Source organism: Bubalus kerabau, chromosome 19, assembly GCF_029407905.1.
Source record: "Bubalus kerabau isolate K-KA32 ecotype Philippines breed swamp buffalo chromosome 19, PCC_UOA_SB_1v2, whole genome shotgun sequence".
In the NCBI taxonomy this organism is placed as follows: Eukaryota; Metazoa; Chordata; class Mammalia; order Artiodactyla; family Bovidae; genus Bubalus; species Bubalus kerabau.
The window spans coordinates 57,810,319-57,833,949 of record NC_073642.1 but is presented as its reverse complement, the minus strand read 5'-3'; the positions used below and the strand labels follow the sequence as shown (position 1 = coordinate 57,833,949).

Below are 23,631 nucleotides of genomic sequence, written 5' to 3'. Positions count from 1 at the left end.
CTGGTGGTCATCTTGGCCAGCTATCTGAGGATGAAGCTGGTGCAGGGGAAAGCCTTGCTGAGAGATGGACAGGGTCTTGTAGCCACTTGAGCCCAATGTCAAGCTTTGCCTGAAGGTAGATTCTCCCAGTGAATCTGCCACTGTGGGTCCTTTGGCTTAAACCAACCTGAGTTGGATTTCTGTAACATCAAGCGTGGACTAATTTATGGGGCAAAGTGATAAGAGTTTGGGGGTCTACGGGGTGACAGTGTTTATCCTGAGGGACACTCCTCTGACAATGAGCCCCTCCCACCCACCGCCAGCTGCCATCCTGCAAGTGCAATGTCAAGGGCATCTGAGAGACGCTCACTGTGGACTCGGATGTGCAAACATAAGCAAGAGAAAGAAGAGCTGCTGGTGTTTCTTTCCCTCTTAGATTTCTTTTTTGAAGCAGGAAATCACAATTATGTGAAAAAAAAATCTTTACAAATGAACTCTAACAAAACAGATGGCTAATCATACTGGTGCAAAAAATTAAGAACAGATGCAGTTGCTAATGAAAAACTTCAAACAAAATAATGTGGACAATTAACTACCTAGAGTGGTTAACTTGTGGTATGAGGGGGTGTGCGCTACTGGATGAAGTATTCATGGGCGGTAAACTAGGAGCATTTACACGAAAGCATAGGTCTAAGACCAGTGGTTCTCAAACTGCAATATAAATCAGAATCCCTTGGAGCTAATGGTTGGGCAGCTTTGGAGTTGGTGGGGGAGCTGGTTCGAGAATTTGCATTTGTAACAAGTTCCCTGGTGCTACTTATGCTGCATATCCAGCTTGAGAAACACCATTCTAGATTGACTCGAATTAAAAACTGAGATAATAAAGATATAAAATTCACCACTTTTAAAGTGTATGATTAGGTGGTTTTAGTATATTAGAAAGTGAAAGTGAAGTCGCTCAGTCGTGTCTGACTCTTTGCGACCCCATGGACTGTTTGTAGCCTACCAGGCTCCTCCATCCATGAGATTTTCCAGGCAAGAATACTGGAGTGGGTTGCCATTTCCTTCAGGCTATATAATTTCAGAAGATTTTCAGGATCCTGAAAAGAAACCCCCTCCCTATTACCAATATTCCCCATTTCTCTTCCTCTCAAGCTCTATGAGTGATCTACCCTGTCTCTGTAGATTTGCCTATTCTGGACATCCTATATACCTGGAATCATAGTATGTGGCCTTTCATGACCAGCTTCTCTCACTTAGCAGAATGTTTTCAAAGTTCATCCATGTTGTAGCATGAACAGTGTCTCATTCCCTTTTATGGCCAAATAATATTCCATTATATGAATATATTATATTTTGTTTAACCTGTTCATCACTTGGATATTTGGATTATTTCTACTTTTAAGCTACTATGAATAATGCTCTTATGAATATGTATGTACAAGTTTTTCTGTGGACATATGGTTTCATTTCTCTTGCATATGTAACTAGGAGTTATAACTAGAACTGATGCGCCACACAGCATGGTGCAGCGTGGACATGAGTTTGAGCGAACTCTGGGGGACAGGGAAGCCTGGCGTGCTGCAGTCCACTGGGTCGCCAAGAGTTAGGACACAGCTGAGTGACTGAACAACAGTGACTTTACATTTAACCTTCTGAAAGCCTTCCAGCCTGGTTTCCAAGATGCTGCACCATTTTACATTCCCACCAGCAGTATATGAGGTTTCCAATATACCCACATCCTTGCCAACACATTAGTGTTGTCTCTCTTAATTATAGCCATTCTACTGAGTGGTGAGTGGTATCACACCGTGGTTTTGATTTGCATACCCCTGATGACTAATAATGGTGAGTATCTGTCATGGATTTATTGGCTATTTATCAATCTTGGGAGAACTGTTGACTCAAATCCTTTGCCCATTTTAAAGGCTGGGTTGTCTTTTTACTTTTGAGTTCTGAGAGTTCTATAGTTCTATATATAGAACTATATATTTCTGATACTAGATCCCTATCAGAAATATAATTTACAAATATTTTCTCCCATTCCAGGAGTTTTTTGACTTACTTCATAGATCCCATAAATCCCATAAGGTTTTAATTCTGATGAAATCTGTTTTTTAATTTTCATTTTTTGGCTACTTCTGCTATTGATATATATATAAGAAACCATGGTCACAAATATATACACCTATATTTTCTAAGAGTTTCATATTTTTAGCTACTACATTTAAGTCTGTATCATATTAAGTTTCATATGTGGTGTGAATTAAGTGTCCAACTTCTTTTTTTAAAAAATATGGCTATCTAGTTTTCCTAGCACCATTTGTTGAGAAGACTATTCCTTCCCCCATTGAATTATTTTGGCACCCTTACCAAGAATTATTGATCTTAAAGTTCTTTCTCTTTTAATGCTCAGTTGTGTCCAACTCTTTGTGACCCCATGACTGTAACCTGCCAGGCTCCTCTGTCCATGGGATATTTTAAGCAAGAATACCAGAGTGGATTGCCATTTCCTCCTCCAGGGGATCTTCCCGACTCAGGGTTTGAACACATGTCTCCTGCATCTCCTGCAATGTCTGGGCATATTTCTGGACTCCCAGTTCTAGTTCATTGAGCTATATTTCTATCCCATGCCACTATCAGGCAGTCTTGATGATTATTTCTTTGTAATAAGTTTTGAAGTCAGGAAGTCTTTCAATTTTGTTCAAGATTGTTTTGGCTATTCTGGGTGCCCTGTATTTCCATGGGAATTTTAGGATCAGCTTGTCAATTTCTGCAAAAAGAAAAAAACAAACAAAACCCCCCCCCCAAAAATCTAGCATGGATTTTCACAATGATTGCATGAAATCTATAGATCAATTGAGGACTATTGCCACCTTAAAAATTTTAAATCTTTCAACCATAAACTTAGGATGTTTTCCCATTTATTTAGATCTTCTTTCATTTCTTTCAATAATGTTTTATAGTGTTCAGTGTACAAGTCTTGTCCTGTTTTTGTTAAATTTATCCCTAAGTACTTATTGCTTTTTGATTGCATTATAAATGAAGTTTCTTACATTCATTTTTCATATTGTTAATGTATAGAAATAGAGTTGAATTTTGTATATTGACTTTGGAGCCTGCAAGTTTATTAATTCTAATGGTTGTTTTTTGTTTTTTGGTAGATTCCCTAGGATTTTCTATATATAAGATCATGTCACCTATGAACACACTTTTACTTCCTCCTTTCCAAATTGAATGCTTTTTGTTTTTTTTCTTGCCTATTTACCCCGGATAGACCCTCCAGCACAAAGCTGAATAGAAGAGGTAAGAGGTGTCTTGTTTCTAATCTTAGGGGGAAAGTTTTCCGTCTTTCACCACTAAATATGACATTAATTTGGGGGTTTTTGTAGATGCCCTTTATCAGATTGAGGAAATTCATGCTATTCCTAGATTGAGTGTTTTTCCCCCATTAAGAAAGGGTGTTGGATTTTGACCAATGCTTTTTCTGTGTCTGTTGAGATGATTGTGCAATTTTTGGCCTTTATTCTAATAATACAGCGTGTTTTATTGTTTTTCACATGTTGTACCAACCTTGCATTCCCAAGATAAATCTCACTTGGTTAACTGTTTATAAAGAGGAAAACCAAGTCCCATGAAGGTTAGTGAACTGCCCAAACCTCACAGAAAATTAGTGGCAGAGCCACAAACAGACCCTGCATGCCCAGCCAGTGACCTCTGAGCTGGTCCTTGTGGGGAGGTAAGGGGATGCCGTTGAGGGTAGAGCATTGTCAGGGATGGGTTAATGAACAGTCCTGTCACCATTATTCAACATTTGTATTGTGCCTCACACATTTTGGAGGTAGTTTTCACAAACACTATTTTTCATATCAACTTGGGGGAGATATTCTCCCCACTTCACAGGTAAGGTTTGGTGTTCAGTGACTTAAACCTCACAAGCTCAGAGGCAGTACCAGCACTTGAATGCAGGTCTTTAGAGCCTAAATCTTGAGTCCTCTGCGCTATACCTCTTGCCTGTTCTCCGAGTCCCATGATTTCAAAGCCTGTGAAAGTCCTTTTGCTGCCCGCTGGTGGACAGCGTCATCAACTGTCAGATTAGAGCCTTACACTTCCAGCTCATGGCTGTGATCTAAACAGACAAATCCTCTTACGTAGGGGAACCGTTCAAGTTTTCTTGTTCCTTGGGGGTGAATGAATCTTACCATCAGTTTTTAGTTACTTCTAATACATTTTTGTTTTATCCTTAGACTTACCATTAAACTGATTGCTCTCTGAGAGGCACAGAAACTGCACAGTTAATGATAGTTAGATTGCCAGGTTCAAACCCAAGCTCCGGCATATTCTACCTCTGTGACCTTGGAAAAGTGTTTAGCCTCTGGGCATCTCAGTTTCCTAAACTGTGAAATGGGGATAACAACAGCTCTTACCACACGGTGCTATTGTGAGACTAGAATGAGCCAACATATGAGATGCATTTAGCCCACACTTGGTGCAGAGTATGCACTAAATTTTAGCTTTTGTTGATAATAATGGTTAATTAAGTTCCACTTACTGAGTACCTACCACTGTCAAGCACTGGGTTGGGTGCTTTTATGGAAACTAAAACAGGTTTAAGACCCTGATGCTGGGAAAGATTGAAGGCAGGAGGAGAAGGGGACAACAGAGGATGAGATGGTTGGATGGCATCACCAACTCAATGGGCATGAGTTTGAGTAAACTCTGGGAGTTGGTGATAGACAGGGAGGCCTGGCGTGCTGCAGTCCATGGGGTCACAAAGAGACACGACTGAGCGACTGAACTGAATTGAATACAGGTTTCAAGAAGTAAGCTGTCTAGCCCAAGGTCACATAGCTAGGAAGTGGCAGACTAATACCAAAGCCTCTTAATGACACCATGTTGAATGCTGGTTTTGAGCTTAAGGGGACTAGAGAAACAAGGGGGGGGGGGACCCTGTGGGAAGTAGATAAGATCAGGGTTGTAATTAAGCTGAGCTGCCAAGCTGAGGTTTGGGAGGAAGGGGAAGACAGAAGGGGAGCGTGTGAGAGAAAACAAGAGGCTTCAGCAAGGTCAGAGGCAGGACCTGCTGGGGGCTGACATGGAGACGTGGGCAGTCAGGACCTTCTGGGGGCTGACATGGAGACGTGGGCAGTCAGGCCTGAGTGCACAGGGACCAAAGGCCCAGTAAGAGTCGCCCTGGCAGCTCAGTGTAGAGCCTGGAGAGCTTGTAGGGGGCTATGAAAGGCCGTCCCCAGGGAGGCAGCCTTGGCTTGGTCTCCCCCTCTCACGGCAGTCAGGTACCATGGTTCAGCCTCTGGGACCCTGTTCATGCTTCCCCAAGAAGTGTTCCTCTTCTTGGAAAAGGGGGAGAGATCAGACATACAGACCAGGACCCCCCGGTCAACACAGAAGCCAGGCTCAGAGTTCCCTCAGTGGGTGCAGACCCCAGAGACCCTTACCCCAGCTCTGCATCCATGCCCAGAGCCCCCTCCAAGTCAAGCTTCTGGACTGGATGTCAGTGGGTCCCAGAGCTGAGGTCAGCAGTTCACCTCTCTTGTTCTAAAGATGACCTCAAGCTACGGCCAGCTCTGCACTCCACCACAGGAACCTCAAGGCTTGTGGCCAGAGAGCTGTTCTGTCCTCTGTCACTCGTGACTGTGTGGCAGTGGGTGGACCTTCAACCTCTCTGAGCCACCCCGTCCTCAGCTGTGACATGGTAACTTCCCCCGTCTCACCCACCCCGGGGATCTACGGGGAAACAAAAGAAAGGCAAGAAGTACGAAGATGACCATCCTGCCTCTGAAGCTTGCACCCTGAGTCTGGAGGCCCTGGGGAGTGAAATAAGAGTCAGGAATGCTTGACGGGCCCAATGGCAGGCCCTCTCACCTTAAACATCCAGCAAACATCCAGGGCAGGCCTGTGGGTTCCCAGTGCTTACAAACGACATAGACCCAGCAGCTGGCCGCCGCCTCCCCTTCCTTCCTGCTGCCCCTGTATTCCAGAGCACACACTCCAGCCTAGCAGAGTGCCCTCCTGGCCAAAGTCAACACTGGAACCAGGCCGAGGACAGCCCTCAGGGGTTAGGTAGACCTGGGGTACCAGCCCTGCCTGAGGCCCTTATTAACCTGTGTGCAGTTACCCGGGAAATGGGGACCACACCAGACACGCAAGCAGGGCTGTGTGCAGACTCTAAGCACCATATATGTGTGTATGGCCCAAGCTCCATGAAGAACGTGTCTGCCAAGCCATAGGTCAGGGCTCAGCCCCCTCCTCTGCCTCATTATGCAACTGGAAGCCACATGAGCCCCTCACCAGGTCTGCTCTGGTCTAAGTCATCAGTAAAGATTAGTTTCACTGCTTTTTTCCAGGCATCCCTGCAGCTCCCATGGGAGTGGACATGCTGAGCTGGGCATCAGCAGCCCCCACGCCAACCTCCTCCTAGGGTGTCCATAGAGCACTTCCCAGACTCCCTTGCAGTTGAAGTTCTAGACTCAAATTGGGCTCCTTATTTTGAAAAACAGACTGAGGAGGGGCTGGGCTACCTTTCTGCTGCTTTTGAAGCACTGCTGTGAAACAGGCCTCTGGGGATGCTGTTTTGGCTACAGCGGCGCATTCCTGCCCAGGAGCTAGCTGAATGGGCACCAGGGATGCCTTCTCAGGCCTGACCAGCAGCCCGGTGGCGGCTGCTGGTGGCAGCCTAGCTGTGGCAGTGGCCTCCTGGTTCCTGGGTCGTGACTGACAGTGAGTTTTTGAACATTTCAGCACATCCCAGTCCCCCACCTCCTCAATTCTGGGAGAGGCGGTGGCAGCCGGTTCAGCGGGAGTCATTGCTGGTACCCAGCCTGGAGTGTCCTTCCCTCCACTGTGTAAGGGACCCACCTACTAGGTCTATCAATTCTATTCCTGCCACATCAGCGATCAGCATCCATCATCTCCTGATAACGCCCGAGGCACCTGTCATAGACCTACAAGGGGTGCGGGCATGTGTGCTCAGCATCTCTTCTCTCCAAACAGCCCTCCCAGGGGCCACCAAAGCCATGCTGGCCAGCAATGGCTACTGACCAGGGGTGGGCCCCTGACCTCTGGGCTGAGAGCATTCTCCCCTTTAGGACTTTGGAATTCAGACGCAACCCTAGGCAACCAACTGAGGGAGGCAGGAAATGGCAGAAGTCAGTCTGGGGCCAGTGGGAGGCCACGGTCTGCCATGGGCACTGACAGTGGATTTGAGAAAAGCCAGTCCACAGCCAAGGAGCAGAATGAGACAGGCAGGCAAGTGAAAGGAAGACAAGAGCCAGGAAGAGCCTCAACACGCATGAAGGCCCTGAGTCCAGCCCCTGGGTGAGTCCAACTGTTCGTGGGATCCACAAAACACCCCTATATCCTTATGATAACTAAGATCCCCTTTTATCTCAAAGGAAGCTCATGTGGGCTTCTGTTGCCAGCATCCATAGACACTTCAGGCCCCCAGCACATGCCCAGCTCATGACAGGTCCTGAGCCCCTTCACCTCCCACCTCCCAGTTTGGACTGCGCTGGTCTGGCTGTGGGGTGATCACAGAGTAGATTCCAGGGCATGTGGCCCAGATGCCTGGCTCCATCTGGTCAATACTGACCCCTGGGCAAGCCCCGGCCCCTCAGTTTTTTGCTTTTGAAAACAAGAAGTTGGTCTAAAATTCCCCAGATTGCTTTTAACCATAGCATTCAGAGACCATTCAGAGACCATCTGTTGTTAACCACAGAGAATTCAGAGCAATGTTGCTTTCATTTATATTAAAAAACAACCCCCTCCAAAAAAAACCCTCTTTCTCTATTATGCTTTAGCAGCTGTTTTTATAAACCACTTATCACCAGAAAGCGGAAATAATCCAATTGTTCACCCACTGATGGAGAAATGGGGTACATCCATACAATGGATTATTATTCAGTCATGAAAAAGAAACAAAGGACCAACACATGCCACAATACAGATGAACCTTGAAAACATGCTAAGAAGGCAGACTCCGGGAGACAGAGAAGGACAGGGAAGCCTGGTGTGCTGCGGTCCACGGGGTCGCAGAGAGTCGGACATGACTGAGCAGCTGAAGAACAACAACAAAGAAGGCAGACACAAAAGGCTACTTATTTAATGATTCCATTTATATAAAATATCCAGAGTAGATAAACCCAAAGAGACAGAGTTAGCAGTTGCCAGGAGATGGGGGGCGGGGGGACGAAGAATAATTGCTAGCAGGTAGGGGGCTCCTTTGGGGGTGCTAAAGAAAACCGATTGTGGTAATGGCTGCACAAGTTTGTGAGTAGATGAAAAACCACTCAACTGTGTACTTCAAAGGTGTGACTATTACGGCAAGTAAATTACACTTCAATAAAGCTGTTATATTAAGAAATTACAGTGCTCAGCCAGTGTTTGTTCTAATTAGGTGTGAGCTGACACCTCAGGGCTCCACAGTGACTGACAAGGCCACTTCTTTGAAATCTTGACCTTGACTTACGAGACAGTCTACCGACTGTGTGATTTCTCTGGCGGCTCCCACGACCTAGGCAAGAACAAATCATTTTTACGGTGAAGTGCCGTGTGCCTCTAGGGGCCTGGAGCAGGCAGAAATTGGGTGTGGAATTTCACATGTACGTGAGCCCGTGGCAGCAGCAGCTTCTCCTCTGTGCTCCCAGCCATGCCGAGGGGCTTAGAGGAAAGAGCAGGGCAGAGTTTTCTAGAGCTCCATTTCTGCAGTCCCCCTTACTGGGCTCAGAGAGACTAAGCAGACCCCTCTCCTCCCAGCCAGCACGGCTCTCTAGTTCCGTGTAGGACAGAGGAAGATGGGGATGGTGTGGGGAGAAGACATTCTAGAAACTTCCCGAAATCTTCAGATGGCTTGTGCTGAGTTTTCTGATGAACAAAATGTTTAGCTGTGTCATCCGAGGACTGAAGAGAGCATGCCAGGTCCCCAAAGGCCTATAATTCAAACTCAATTCAACATGGTTTCTTAACACAGACAAGTTCCTTGGTACGTATGTACCAGCTAGAAGACACCATGGACAGAGACAAGCATTTTCTTAAGGACTCCACAGGAAGAACGCAGAAGAATCCACTGGTTGGCCACAGTATCGTCCCTTAAGCACGTCTGGGGTGAAAATGCCAGTGTGGGGTGCTGTCCCTTCTTCCTGTGTGATCGTGGGCAGCTAAACGTCTCTGAGCCTCAGCTTCTTCACCTGGGAAATGGGGATAACAGTACCCACCCTCCAGGGTGGTCCTGAGGACTTAATGAGTGTGTGTGTGAACCACCCTGTCTGGTCCACAGGAAGCGTTTAGTAAACTTTACCTTCTGTTACCATTCAAGGCCTTTCCTGGTGGCTCAAATGGTAAAGAATCTGCCTGCAATGCAGGAAACCTGGGTTTGATCCCTGGGTCAGGAAGATCCCCTGGAGAAGGAAATATCTACTCCAGTATTCTTGACTGGAAAATTCCATGGACAGAGGAGCCTGCTGTGTTAACAGTCCATGGGGTCACAAAGACTCGGACATGACTGAGTGACTAACACACACACGGTTTAAGAACCTCCAAAGGGCCTAGATTTCTGCTCCTGACTGGACCGGCCCGGGATGGTGTTTGTAGATCAGGAGGCTCAGGGTGGAAGGGTGGCTCCCCACATAATAGCTGTGTGACTTGGGAAGTCTCCTTTTGGAGCCTCAGTTTCCCTCTCTGTAAAATGGGGATAATGGTAATGCCTCCTTCTCAAGATAGCTGCAAGGATGGAATGAAAATGCACGGTACAAAGAGAGAGTGGTTAGCCTGGGCCACCCAGGTTGGAAACCCTTGATTTCCACTTAGTAGCTGGGTGACTGTGGGCAAGTCACTGAACCTCTCTATGCTTCCCTTTCCTTCTCCATAAACTGGAGATGATCATCGTCCCCACCTTATGTGTTGTCATGAGGATTAAATGAGGGAATACATATAAAGCTCTTAGAACAGGACATGGCACACAGAACCTCCAGAAGAGCCCTGTAAGAATTCCCTATTTTTCATTCAGTGCCTGACACACAAGACCCCAGTAGATGTGGCCACTTATAATAATGATGGACACAAGGGCTAGGATACCGGACACAAGATGTGATTTCCTTACCCTTATGGGAGCAAGAGGAGTCCAGTTGGAGGGCAAGGGTGTGGCCCATGGGGCAGGAGAATGTCCCAGACAGTACATCAGCCACAAACAGCATGTATCAAGGGTTCTCTCCAGCCAGACTGGGGCTCAGGGTCACTGGCTGGCCACTGCAGGGCAATGCCTGTGCTGCAGACCACAGTTCTCATGGGAGAAAGAGTTCCTTCCCCTTTTCCTCTCTCCCCACCAACAGCTGGCCCAGGAAGCCCAATTACCAGCCTCTGTGCCCTGAAGTGGGCACAGCTGCACTGGGTGTAGATGTAAATCCAGCATCAGACCAGGCGGGCACCCGAGCCAGGCTGTGGCTGGGTGCCCTCGGGCTCTGGTCTACAAGCCCAGTGACACATCATGTGGGTGGGCAGAGCCCACGGGCTATGGGCTGGCATTTCCACCATCTCCACCCTTCAGCTGTGTGGTGAGGGCAGGAGATGATACATAAAATGTATCATGCAATTATCTGCTCAGATTTAACCCCCATGCCTGGAAGCTCCCAGAATCCAGGGTGTCCTGTTTCTACCTGGATCACCAAGGCCCACAAGAGTCTGGTACCCAAATATTTACTGACTGAAATAATCATCTTGTCTGCAAAGTACCTGAAGCCCAGTGCCTGGCACAAAACAGGTGGATAGCATCAGATCAGATCAGATCAGTCGCTCAGTCGTGTCTGACTCTTTGCGACCCCATGAATCGCAGCACGCCAGGCCTCCCTGTCCATCACAAGTTCCCTCTTTCTGACTCTGGGAATGACCACGGTGCCAGACCTCCAGGGATTCTGACTCCCATGAACTTTCTAGAACATTGTTTATGGTCCAAGCAGGACAGACCGGGTATAACAGAAACCATGTGATTAAAGCATGTTGTCATCCCAGGTGGCCCTAGTGATAAAGAACATACCTACCAATGCAGGAGACATAATAGACACAGGTTTGATCTCTGGGTCGGGAAAATCCTGTGCAGTAGGAAATGACAACCCACTCCAGTGTTCTTGCTTGGAGAATCCCAGGGACAGAGGAGCTTGGTGGGCTACAATCCATAGGGTTGCAAAGAGTGGGACATGACTGAAGCAACTTAACATGCAGGCATGTCATCCAAACGAACACTTACTGAGCACCTGTGTGTCACACAGAAGGGGTGAATAAAGACCTCTGTACTGCTTACAGAGGATGCCTTCATCCCATTTTGTGGATGAGGAACTGAGGTTTAGGAGATGAAACAGAGTCACAGAGCTGGAGCAGTAGAACCAAGATTCCAACCCAGGACTTCTAGCCTAAAGCACCTGCCTCCCAGCCTGTCCCCAACCACACAGAAGAGCTGCACACCAGACAGCCTGGGCTCATTCCTTGATATCTGCAGCCACGCTAGTTCTGAGTGGAACAGATCCTCCCCTCTTTCCAGTGCCCCGCCCCTTATCCCTCCCCTGGCCCCAGCTTCCTTCCTGGGCCCCAGTTAAGGAGAATACTAGCTCCACCCGCCCCTAAAGCCCCTCAGGGCATCCCCACGGTCTCAGATCATTGTGTTTCCACAACCAGTTGTTTAGTCGCTCAGTCGTGTCCAACTCTTTGCAACCCCATGGACTGTTGCCCACCAGGCTCCTTTGTCCGTAGGATTTCCCAGGCAAAAATACTGGAGTGGGGTTGCCATTTCCTTCTCCAGGGGATCTTCCCAACCTAGGGATCGAACCCATGTCTCCTCCAAGTCTCTTGTACTGCAGGCGGAGTCTTCACCACTGAGCCACAACCAGAGACTAGCTGAAAAGATGACGGGGATGAGTGGGAGGACGGAGGGCCTGCAGCTGGCTATGCGGAATCTCTCACAGGTGCTGTGTCCCGCTGCCTGGCTCCACATTCCTGTGAACCCCTGTCCACACTGGCCTCAATTTCCCTTGGCTGCTGGACACACCTAAACAGGCAGCAGCCACACAACCCCGTTCCCCCGCCCCCGCTTCTCACATTGAGGTTAGAGGAGATGGAGAGGAAGTACTTGCGGTTTCCCAGGGCGCCACCTGGAAACACTTCCTCAGGAACACAAAGGGAGCTTCCGCAGGGACACAAAGGGAGCTTCCGCAGGGACACAGGAAGCCCCGGCCCATTCCAGAGGCGAGCCCTGGGCGGAAGCTCTGCTGAGGGCCAGCCCAGGGGAATGTCCCAGAGCCTCTGGCTTTAAGAGAAATGTGGAACCAATTTCAACAGGAAGTTCCCACCCGCCAGGAAAGGCGGAGCTCCCTGGGAAAGGGTTCATGGGTGCAGAGAACCCGGGAGTGATCTGGTCCCAGCCCTTGTAAGAGAACAGCATTCTGAGCTCCTCACCTCAGGAGGTGACCTGCCCAGAGTCCCTGCAGGGAGCTAGACCTGGTTTCCCACAAGCCACTTGTCTAAGGAGCATCAGATTCTGGCACCAGGATGAGAGGAGGGGGGTGGTTGGCCCCGGGGACCACCCAATTCAGTCTTGCCAAACTCAAAGCTTCAAGGAAATGGAAAGATGAGTTGCCCTTACATGAGGCTGCCTCCCTTTACAGAACGGCAGCTGCCCCAAAGGGCAGGTCCCTTCCCTGGTTTCCTGCAGAGCTCTGGACAATAAGCAGGGTCAGGAACAGCATCTAGATGAAGCGGCAGTAGCGGGTGGTGGTGATGACCCTGTCAGGCCCCACATTTGTAAAACAGGGATTCCATCCACCTCCCGGGGCTGGAGAACAGAACCCCCAAAAGGTAGCTTCTTCTCAGTCCGAACCCCCAGCAAGGTAGGCTGTTTCCTGGACTGTGCCTGCATCTTCTTCCCTGGGACTATACTGCCTCTCCTCTCCTCTCCCCACCCCAAGCCATCTCCCAAATCAGGTGCCATCTGTGAGCCTGTTGTTAAACACAGAAATCTTTTTGGGAAAACATCAAGTTTTGGACTTGAAAATCTTAGAATTCTGCTGCCATTCAGGATGGCAGGACACCAAGAAAAAACCTCCAAGATGGGGCTAAAGAGCTCAGGCCTTTATTTCCCATCATGGACTGCAGAGGAGTATGGCTAAAGATGAAGACAGATTGGGTGTGTCTGGGGATCCTCTCACACACAAATTCCTGAAATCATTCACTTGATGGACCTCTACTAAGCACCTACTATGTGTCAGGTTTGGGCACTGGGGATACAACAGTGAATGAAATAGACGAAGATATCTGCTGGCATGGAGCTGATTTTTTAGCCAGGGAGACACACAAGATAAAAGATATATATATTCAAAATACTTAGATTAGGGTGGTCAGAGAAGGCCACACTGAGAAGGTGACATTTAAGCAGAGACCCGAGGAAGGTAAGGAAGTGAGTGATACAGGTAGCAGAACAAAGCGCATTTCAACAAAGGGCAAGTGCAAAGGTCCTGGGCAGGAGCATATCTGCTACTTTCTGAGAAGGACAGTGAGGAAGCCAGTGTGGCTGGAGCAGAGGTGAGGTCAGCGAGGAGCTGGCAGTCATATGACGCCAGGCCCATCCCATGATATGGGAGGACACTCAGGCCTGGGCCAGAGCCACATCGGCTCTAACTTATTTATAGGTACGAGTTATCGTCAAACACATAAGGTGTAACTGTCTAAAGATCATGTGTGGCTTTAGCATATCCTGTCCCAGCAAATATGCAACACATGGGCAAAACAGCCTGCCCACACTGGAAGGGCTGGAGAGTCTGAGCATGTCCATAAAAATAACGTATGTGCTTGTTTCTCTTTACTGCATGAGAAAGCCCCGCTGCCCTGGGCATTTGAGTGTGGTTACTACAGGTTACTGGGGTACTTCCCAGGCCTCCATTTGGCCAGCAGTGTGGCCCGAGAGCCCTGGCCCCCAGGACTCACCAGGCATGGAGAAGGGGGACAGGAAAGCGGCCTCCACGGGCTCTGGCTCCTGGGGAGGTGGCGGGGGCTGTGGCGGGGGTTCTTGGTCCCGCTGTGGCTCTTCCAGGTTTTCCACGGGCACGTTCCCATTCTCGATGCTCTCGTGCCTCCCGTTCTGAAGCGGCTTGCTGCTCACGCCATTGGCCGAGTTGATCAGCCTCTGCCTCTGTGTGGACAGGAGGCAAGACAGACACCCAGGCGTGTGACAAAGCTGCACCCTGTTGCTTGGTTCCTCACAGGCAGGTGGCACTTAAGGGTTTCTAGAACAGCACCCCTGGCTTCGGGTTTGCCTGAGAAATGGCTCCAGGACCTTAGAATCCAGCTAAGTTTGCTCGTTTCCACTCGAACCAGTATCAGCAAAGGTATTGGTCAGAGCCCAGGGTTTCTTCTTAGTGTCAACCTGACAAACTAGCCCATGACACTGGATAAAAGCAGTCATTCTGACTTTCCCAGTGGATGGTCATAAGCCACCAGAAGACATTCACAGGAGAGGCTCTGCATAGTCAAAAAATCTCATTTCAGGTATATCATGCAAAAATTGCATTTATATTGTGTACCATGGTCCAGTGATGGTTCATATTAAGATGTAGAACATTTCCAGCCTCTCAGACAACTCGCTAAGGGTCCCCTCTCTCCAAAAGTAATTAAGATAACCCCATTCTGACTTTTATACACATCAATTAAGTTTTTCCTGAACTTGAATTTCCTATAAATGGATCCAGAGAGTACATATTATTTTATATTTGGCTTCTCTCACTCAACCTAATATCTGTGAGGTTCATCCATCTTGTTGCATGAATCAGTAGTTCATTATTTTCCAGGGGTGTATAGTACTCCACTGTGTGAATAACACACAATATGTCCTTTGCCACTTGATGGGCATTTGGGTTATTTCTTCTTTTTGGTTATCAGGAAGAATGCCATGACCATGCCTTTTTGTGGACATATGCACTCATTTCTCTGGGGTATTTATCTAGAAGTGGGATTGTGAGATCATAAGGTAGGTGCAAGTTGAACCATTTCACATTTGTACCAGAAACGGATTATAATTTCAGTTGCTTCCCATCCCTGTCAATGCTTGATACTGACAATTCTTCCCATTTTAGTCATTCTGGTGGATGTGTGGTGGAGTCTAATTGTGGTTTTAATTTGCATCTCCCTTTTAATTTGAGCATCTTATAGGGTTAGTAGGCATTTGGAAGGCTTCTGCTGTCCAAATCTTTGGCCATGTGTAATGGGTGTCCTCTGAACCAATCAGACCTCTTCCCTCCACTATTTCCTTATAGCTGTTGACCAAGTCTGCCTCCTTTCCACCCAAGCAGAAGCCGAGTCAGTGGGTTTCTACTAAACCGGAGAAAGGGAGAAACCACATACCAAGAAATTAACAGGTTTCCATGTTTCTGAAAATCTGTTTGCCTTTGCACAGCTCATCTTTATCTAGCTCTCATTAAAAATATTTATGCTTTAGTATTAAAACCTTGTGGGTAATAATCATCACACACGGACACATATCTCCTTCCCAGTTACATCAGCAGGAAACCAAGAGTCAGTACACACGCCCCCAAGGCATTACTCCATAACTGTGTGCCTAACACTTATCCTTATGGTTACTAGAAGCAAAAAGATGGGCCAAAAAAGTCATTATTACTTAAAATGGAAGCATGTTATTTTTTCCAAAAGAAAGAGGAATTGACCATTAACTGGCTTCATATTGGTTTTAGGCAGGGACTCCTATATCATGAAGTCTAGGATTGGGTGGAAATCTAAAACGTTTTTTCCTACAAACATGTCCACAACATTTAGCCTAAAAGAGAAAAGTGATCTGAGACACATGCCCAGGCATAATATTTTACTACCCAAAAAGGGTTAAATGAAAGGTCTTCCTTATAGTCAAAACAAAACAAACAAAAAAACCCACAAATAGCTGTGTTGCAGGGAAGAACCAATTCTGACTCCATGATGGATCCGTTTGACTTTGACCTTTGAAAAATTACATTTTTCACCTGGAGCCCACCAGGCTCCTCTGTCCATGGGATTCTATAGGCAAGAATACTGGAGAGGGTTGCCATGCCTCCCCGCCCCCCCACCAAGGGCTCTTCCAACCAGAGTTTCTTTTGTCTCCAGCATTAGCAGGTGGGTTCTTTACCACTAGTGCCACCTTTTGTTATAATAATCATACGTAATAACATGCTTCAGGGAACCCTGGGCCAGGAAGATCCCCTGGAGAAGGGAATGACCTCCAGTTCCAGTATTCTTGCCTGGAGAATTCCGTGGGCAGAGGAGCCTGGCAGGCTACAGTCCATGGGGTTGCAAAGAGTTGGACACGACTGACTAATACTTTTCGGGGAACCCTGACCCTCTTCCTGAAGAGATTAACACATTCCCTCCCTAAAGGCCTGCCTCAGGGGAGCCTGACCCTCTGATTAACACATCACCCCTCTTCCCCCAGGTTGGCCATTCCAGGAGATTTCTGCAAGAAAAAGGTCTTTATCTACTCAACTACCCCCTCCCCACCTCAGTCCTATTGAGACATTAGTCTGCCATCTTCTCAATCAGTCGCTTTCCAAATAATGTCCTAGTCATTGCTTCCACACCTAATCTCCCAGTTAACTGGCCTGTCCTGTGGCGAACAGACCACGTTTGGACTCAGCAACAGCTGTGCAAGGATAGAATTGTGAGGAGGTGGGGTGTGACTCAGTAGGAGTATGAATGGTAGCAATGGGAAGGGGGTCATGACTCTAGCTTTATAGGAATCAAGAGAGAATTATCCTTGGAAAAAGAAAATCTGCAGCTACCTTGAGGTTGCATTAAAAGAGACATAAGTTATAACACTGGTAGCTCAGCTAGTAAAGAATCCGCCTGCAATGCAGGAGACCCTGGTTTGGGTCCTGGGTTGCGAAGATCAGCTGGAGAAGGGACAGGCTACCCACTCCAGTATTCTTGGGCTTCCCTGATGGCTCAGCTGGTAAAGAATCTGCCTGTAATGTGGGAGACCTGGGTTCGATCGCTGGGTTGGGAAGATCCCCTGGAGAAGGGAGCAGCTACCCTCTCTGGTATTCTGGCCTGGGGAATTCCATGAACTATATATCCATGGGGTTGCCAAGAGTTGGACACGACTGAGCGATTTTCGCTTTCACTTCACTTTCTGTTATAACAAAGGAGGTAATGGATCCACATGCTGAGAGAGACAAACCAGAAGGCTTCTATAGTCTTTTAGTTTTCTTCTAGAGTTGCTCTATCCATAGAGAATAGGTGTGTATTCCTTTTTTTTTTTTTTTGCCCTGAGTAACATTAAAAAAAAAATCTGTACTTCAGACCACTCTTTCTCTAGTGGAAAATGGAGAAGGCAATGGCACCCCACTCCAGTACTCTTGCCTGGAAAATCCCATGGACAGAGGAGCCTGGTAGGCTGCAGTCCATGGGGTTTCGAAGAGTTGGACACGACTGAGCGACTTCACTTTCACTTTTCACTTTCATGCATTGGAGAAGGAAATGGCAACCCACTCCAGTGTTCTTGCCTGGAGAATCCCAGGGACGGGGGAGCCTGGTAGGCTGCCGTCTATGGGGTGGCACAGAGTCAGACACGACTGAAGTGACTTAGCAGCAGTGGAAAATACTTAGTGGAAAGTGGCAGACATGGTATTCGATTGCTACCTGCCTTAAACTCCTTCCTGATAGGATCATTTGCTGCCTGTGCTGTCTGGGCTTCCTTGCTTCAACAGGCTGGTGATAAACACAAGCCTGGCAGAGGACACTTTGGGCCCAACGCCAGGAAATGTCCTGACAAGCCAGGGCTTCCTGCAGTGCTGGAACCCATCCAAGGCTTCAGGCTCACGTGGTCTCACAGGCCTTGAAGGAGACTTACCTCATTAATTATGATCCTGCTGGCCATCCGCAGACGAGTTCTGGGCCCAAATTTATTGGTGATCATTACGCGTAAGCCCGCCTCTGGGAAGGTGAACTTGGGAGGGCTGGAGCTCATGACCTCGTCCACCATCACCACTGGGTTTTTGTTGTACTGAGGCTCCTCCTTCACTATATTGAGCACAAAGCCATGATTAGTGCTGAGAACCCCCAGGGCAAAACCCCAGGGCTGGGGTGACTGACATCCCCCCGAGGGGCAGACTTCTTGGTCTCAGCAGCTGGTAGCCACATGGGAGGCTGGCTGCAGATCCTCCCATTCGTAGAGTGAACCACCTGGGTCTGAACCACCCACAAGTATTGAACAGATCCCCAAGGTCCCCCTTTTACAGGACCACATGCACATCTCCAGGGCTAGTCCCTCTGCTGACTGATGACCCTCTCTTCTAGGGTCCAGTCTTGGCTAAATGTAAGGGTCTTTCAGTTCCTCACCTAAGCTTCATGGGGCAGCCCACCTACAAAGTGGACTGGGTCCCTGCTACCTCTCACCAATGACTCTGAGGGGGACCTTTCTTCCCCACCATTTACAGAGACTCAGACAAAATTTAACAAACGGACAAGGGCCCCCTAAAGGGAAAATGCTGGGAGGTAACAGCACTTGTTCTAAGCTTCCTGTGAAGCTACCTGCTCTGTCTTAGAGGAGTCATCTCCACCTGGCACACTATGCTTCCAAATTGTTCTCCATGAGGCGGTACCAGCAAGGTCAAAGATCTGGCTCACAGGCCCTGAGAAGGCAACTGAGACCCAGGAGAGGAGCCTGCTTGTGAGGGGTGCACAGTAAGCTGCTGGCCAAGACCAGTGTCTCCAGTGAAACCAGCACCCTCGAGCAGGGAGGCCACTCTCTGACCCTTTGCTTCCACTCATGAAGCTGAAGAACAAATCTCCTTGGTCCCTGGATCTTCCCCGCCACCTTCAGGAACATGCTCTGTGCTGGAGTCCCTGGGGGAAGCTTGACAGTTAACTCCAGAGCCCAGGAGGGTCCAGAAATAGAAACCCTTCTGGACACAGCACACAGAAGCAGGGGAGCCTTCCCCTCTGAGGGGCTGCCAAAGCAGGTATGCCCGTCCCTCTCCACTGGTCACCCGCTCCTGATGAGTGTCCTTCCTGGATAACAGGGTAACTAGGAGCAGTCAGAGCAAACCTGCACGAGAGTTAATAGCACAAACACGAACAAATGCACACAAGACACACATACCCTCACCCAACAGGCAGCAAGGCTCAGCAGACAGGAGGCATGTGGTTAGAACCAAAGCCAGGAGGACCATGCATTTGTGGGAGACAAATATTAACCGCCAATGAGGCGTGCATTGAACTCGTGGGTTTTGTTTCTTAAATGCATGTGTTATTGCTTGGGTCAAAGCAGATTACTTACAATTTAGAAGAGGAGAAGTGTTAAGGAGACAAAGGCCAACAGAGATTGCAGAGATGATTAGCGTGCGGTGGACGCCGGGAGTCTGGGGCAGCATTCTTGATGGTGGCCAAGGTGCCGGGGGTTATGTGAAGGAGGGTGTTAGTAGAGGGACTTCAATGCTCGGGACCTCTGGCCATGGGGATGGCCCCTCTCCTCCTTGGCTTCTTGGGCATCTCATCCTGGCACCACCCACCGCTTGCTTAGCAGGTAACCCAGCCAATGTCAGCATGTTGCCCCGGAAGTTTAAGGCCAGATATCACCCGCTCCCTCCCTGTTCCAAGACAAAGTTGTGTCCAGGGCCAGGGAAGCTTGGAAAGGTCCTACAGTGAGCCCAGCTGGTGGTCAAAATGGCCCCGGCTACAGGGTCATGTGCAATGCCACTGGACAGCCAGCAAGGAAAGGCCAGACCCCCAGCCATGGCAGGAAATGGGATGCCCACCTGCCTCCATCCTGGACACTTTCCTTGCTGTATTGTGCTCTGCTTTCTTGAGCAGAATTGAAGTGTGGTATAAAAAAAATGTGTAAAACTTTTAGGGGGGAAAAAAAAACTGTATGCAGAACAAAACTGGAGGATGCTATTCCCCCAAAAAGAGACCAGCTTGCGCTGATCTGGTGAGCTGAACTACATGATCTTTAAGAGCATTCAAGTACATAAGCGCATTTTATAGGAGTGGGGGGTAAAAAGGCAACATCTCCTTTCCTGTCAAGAGGTTGGGTTAAAAAAGTTTGATTTTACATCTATGGGAAATACCAAAACTGCAAAACAGCAAAATCAGGGTTTTGTGTGTGTGTGTGTGTCTTCCTGAAAGCCAGCAATCTTTGACAACCCTGGATGGGGTGGTTTATATGACCTGCCTGGAGCCTGAGGACCAGGGGAGATGAGCTCTGAGTTTGAAAGATTCTGTGGCAACAGTGGCAAAATCCCAAAGCCCTGTTCTCCTCAGGCCCCCCCACCCCAGGGTGTGATCTCCTGCCCAAGTCAATCTGCTTCTAGGGAACAATGTCCTTCAGTGAGTCACAAACACTCCCCCGCTTGCCCACCCTGCCCCCCACCCTGTGTGCACATTGAGCAAGTACTGGGCCGGCCAAAAAGTTGGTGTGGAATTTTCCTTAAAACGGGACGGAAAATCCGAACAAACTTTTTGGCCAACCCAATCTGTTCTGTTCTGTCTCAGGTAACCCCCAGGAGGAAGGCGCCTATCGTGGGTGCTGAGTGAGGGGTGGATCTCTTCACGTGGAAGGAGGAAGGCTGCTGGGGAGAGGGGCCCACCGAAGGAGACCAGGAAGGAGACCTGAAGAGCATGGGCCAGAGAGGAAAGGAGCAGCCACCATCCGGGGTTGAGTCTCTGGGCTCCAACCTCTCCAGTTCCAGGCCTACGTCCCCCAGCCCTGCCCCAGCCCGTTTCCTCCTTGGCTTTTATCTAAGTGCATTCACCCTGATAAGAGCTGGAGGGAGACCTATGTCCCCTCCTTTCCTTGGCCTTAGGGGACAGTCTTGTGTCTAATCTTCCAATTTTCCAGAAATTGTCCTGGACTTTGAGGATTGGGGGAAAGCAATAAACTTGTGGGAAATCCTACTGACATGGATACAAAAGTGAGGGCCACCAGAGAGGGCCTGGAAAGGCCCCACGTGGCCTCAGGGCAGCCTGGATTTGCCTGGAAGAGGAAGTGCTCACATCCCTGACATGTGGCACTGGGGACCAGCCTCCTCCATCAGCCACATGGGCAGCAGGTAGCTCCTGGGGCTGGCAGCTGAGGATGCAGGCATCTCCCACTGACTTGGTAAACAGAATCGCTCCTCTCACCATGAAGGTCCAGAGGATCCCAGGAGCCCTGATCTCTATGTACAAGGATGGCCAGGAAGAGCCTCTGTCTTAAGAAACTGTGAGGGGTGGGGACCTGCCTTGGACCTGCCGTGTCTGTGGAGCTAAAAATCCCAAACAGTGGCCACACTGTTTCCTCCCCTCCTGGCAGAGCTGTTCTGGAAACAGCTCTCTTCTGGGGCAGTCTGTGCGCGTCTAAGAAACAGGTGCACGGCACCGGCCTGTGCTCTGCTGGCCTCCTTCCTGGGGCCCCCAGGGGTGGGCCTGTGACCTCAGCTGCACCCATACCCTCTCCCCAGCAGCCTTCCTCCTTCCACATGGAGAGATCCACCCCTCACTCAGCACCCATGACAGGTGCCTTCCTCCTGGGGGTTACCTGAGACGGGACAGAACAGATTGGGTTGGCCAAAAAGTTTGTTCAGGTTTCCCCAAAATCCGAATGAACTTTTTGGCCAACCCAGCACTTGCTCAAGTGTACATGTGAGGAATCTCCTACCCTGACCCACCCCAGGGTGAGGGCTGGGGGAGTGCCTAGGAGTATAGATTTCAGCCCCTACGTGTCCCAGACACAGGCAAACAGTCCCTTCTGAGCCTATAGGAATTAGGAATTAAAGTGACGTAAAAGAGACAGTGACTTGCCCAAGGCCATGAGGAATAAAAGAGAAATACCCCTCAGGAGGCTGGTCCACGGTGCTTTCTCCTGGTTAAAGGAGACCTTTACCAACACCGTCGGTGGAACTTGTCGGCAATGCCAGTTAAAGCTGTTCCCCCCGCCCCCTCCAGATCCTGACTCCAAGAACCTATTCAGACCTTAACACAAGTCTTGGGTGGCAGAGGGCGTCAACGTTCTTGGCTCCCTGGCAGAACTGCCCCCCTGGATGGAATCACCTGGTAATTGGCTGGATTAAGAATAGAGAATAGACCCTTCCCTGGTGGTCCAGTGGTTAAGACTCTGAGCTTCCACTGCAGGGGATACGAGTTCAATTCGTAGTTAGTGAACTAAGATCCCGCATGATGCAAGGTTTGGCCAAAAATTAAAAAGAATTGAGGACAAGGTTCCCAAGGCAGTAGCTGGTCAGGCCCAAACATTTGGGGGTACTTGACAGACTCGGGCTGGCTTCAGAGGTCCAGAATCCCCAAAGGTCCAGGGAGAAGCTGAGGAGACCAGGCCACAGCCCCAGGAGAAGGGGCTTCCAGGGGGGCTTTTGGGGGCAGGTCTGGAATTCCTCTCCAGCTCCATGGCATCCTTCCCAGCCTTGCTGTTCCTCGGGGCAATGAGTCAGCGGTCTCTCTAGAACAGAGGTCTCCAGAACCGGGCCTGGCATCTGAGAAACCACAGGGGGACCCCACCTGCTCTGCCTTCCCAAGTCCTCAGATTCCTGCCACTGGCCTTTGACATGGGTCAGAGATACGGTTCACTGCATGTCGGGAAAGCCAGGCAGGCCTTGAGCCTTCCTCAGGAGGCCTGGGGCGACCCCTGGGGAACGTGACCGTGGACCCTGGGCTCATCCTTCTCCCATCTGAGCCACAGCTCACACATCACTTGCCCTCCTCATGTAGGGTCCTGTGACCAAGGGAGACAGCGACAGCTTATGGTGTGTGTGTGTGATTTTAATGGCACGTGCGCCCCTCCTGTCTGCTCAGCCTTACCTTGCCCCAGCAATGGCAGGGAGGGGTCATCAGAGCTATTATCACAGTAACCATTACCATCCTCCAGCTCACTGTTGACCGTGTTGCCATTTGCAATAGCCTTTTGTTTGATTGTGAAAAAGGCCTGCATCTTCACGTTGTACCTGCAAGTTAGTTAAGGCGGGAGGTCAGAGCGGCAGGAGAGGCCGGGCAGGGGAGTGCCTAAGGGCGGGGCAGTGGGCAGGGGCCTCCTCCCCACCCCCCTCCCCTGCGCACCTGCAGTGAGCTTGGCCTTGGGTGAGGGGGTGGGGAGCTAAGGGTTTTTTTTTAATTAATTTTTATTCAATTATATTAATAGTTGCTTTACAATGTTGTGTGAGTTTCTACCCTACAGCAACGTGAATCAGCTCCGTACACACAGATATCCCCTCCTTTTTGTGACTTCCTTTCAATTAAATTTATCCCAGAGCAATGAGTAGGGTTCCCTGTGCTATACAGTAGGTTCCCATTATCTATTTTATACATAGTATCAATAGCGTATTTATGTTAATCCTAATCTTTTCAGCTGAGCTGACAGGGTTTCCTGACAGGAACCCTGGAACAATGGGGCCTGCCCCTTTTGAATGGGCTTCCTGGGGTCATAAGAGACCTTTTAACTCAAGAAAATGACTGACGCCTACTTAGGCACACCATAAGCCTGCCCTAACAAAAGCAGCTCAGCCCTCAGGAGAGGCCCAAAGCAGGCGCTCCCAGGCCTGGCCTTGCTCCCGTGGGTGCCCGGAGGCCATGTCCCCACACCATCTGGCCAGCGTCACTGTCCCCACAGAGAGGAGACTCCGTCCCAGACCT

General features: G+C 49.2%; 1 protein-coding gene across 2 annotated transcripts in view; it reads right to left on the bottom strand.

Moving 5' to 3' along the window:
• The window catches only part of SLC24A4 (solute carrier family 24 member 4), a 194,242-nt gene that overhangs the window by 27,194 nt on the left and 143,417 nt on the right, over positions 1 to 23,631 (bottom strand). The window contains exons 10-12 of one of the 2 annotated variants that reach the window (XM_055555672.1): positions 22,804 to 22,946; positions 17,864 to 18,033; positions 13,960 to 14,164 (exon numbers count right to left, since the gene is read on the bottom strand). In XM_055555672.1, the coding sequence (XP_055411647.1) occupies positions 13,960 to 14,164; positions 17,864 to 18,033; positions 22,804 to 22,946 (518 nt within the window). The remainder of the gene's footprint in view (positions 1 to 13,959; positions 14,165 to 17,863; positions 18,034 to 22,803; positions 22,947 to 23,631) is intronic. The other variant, XM_055555673.1, reaches the window with a different exon arrangement.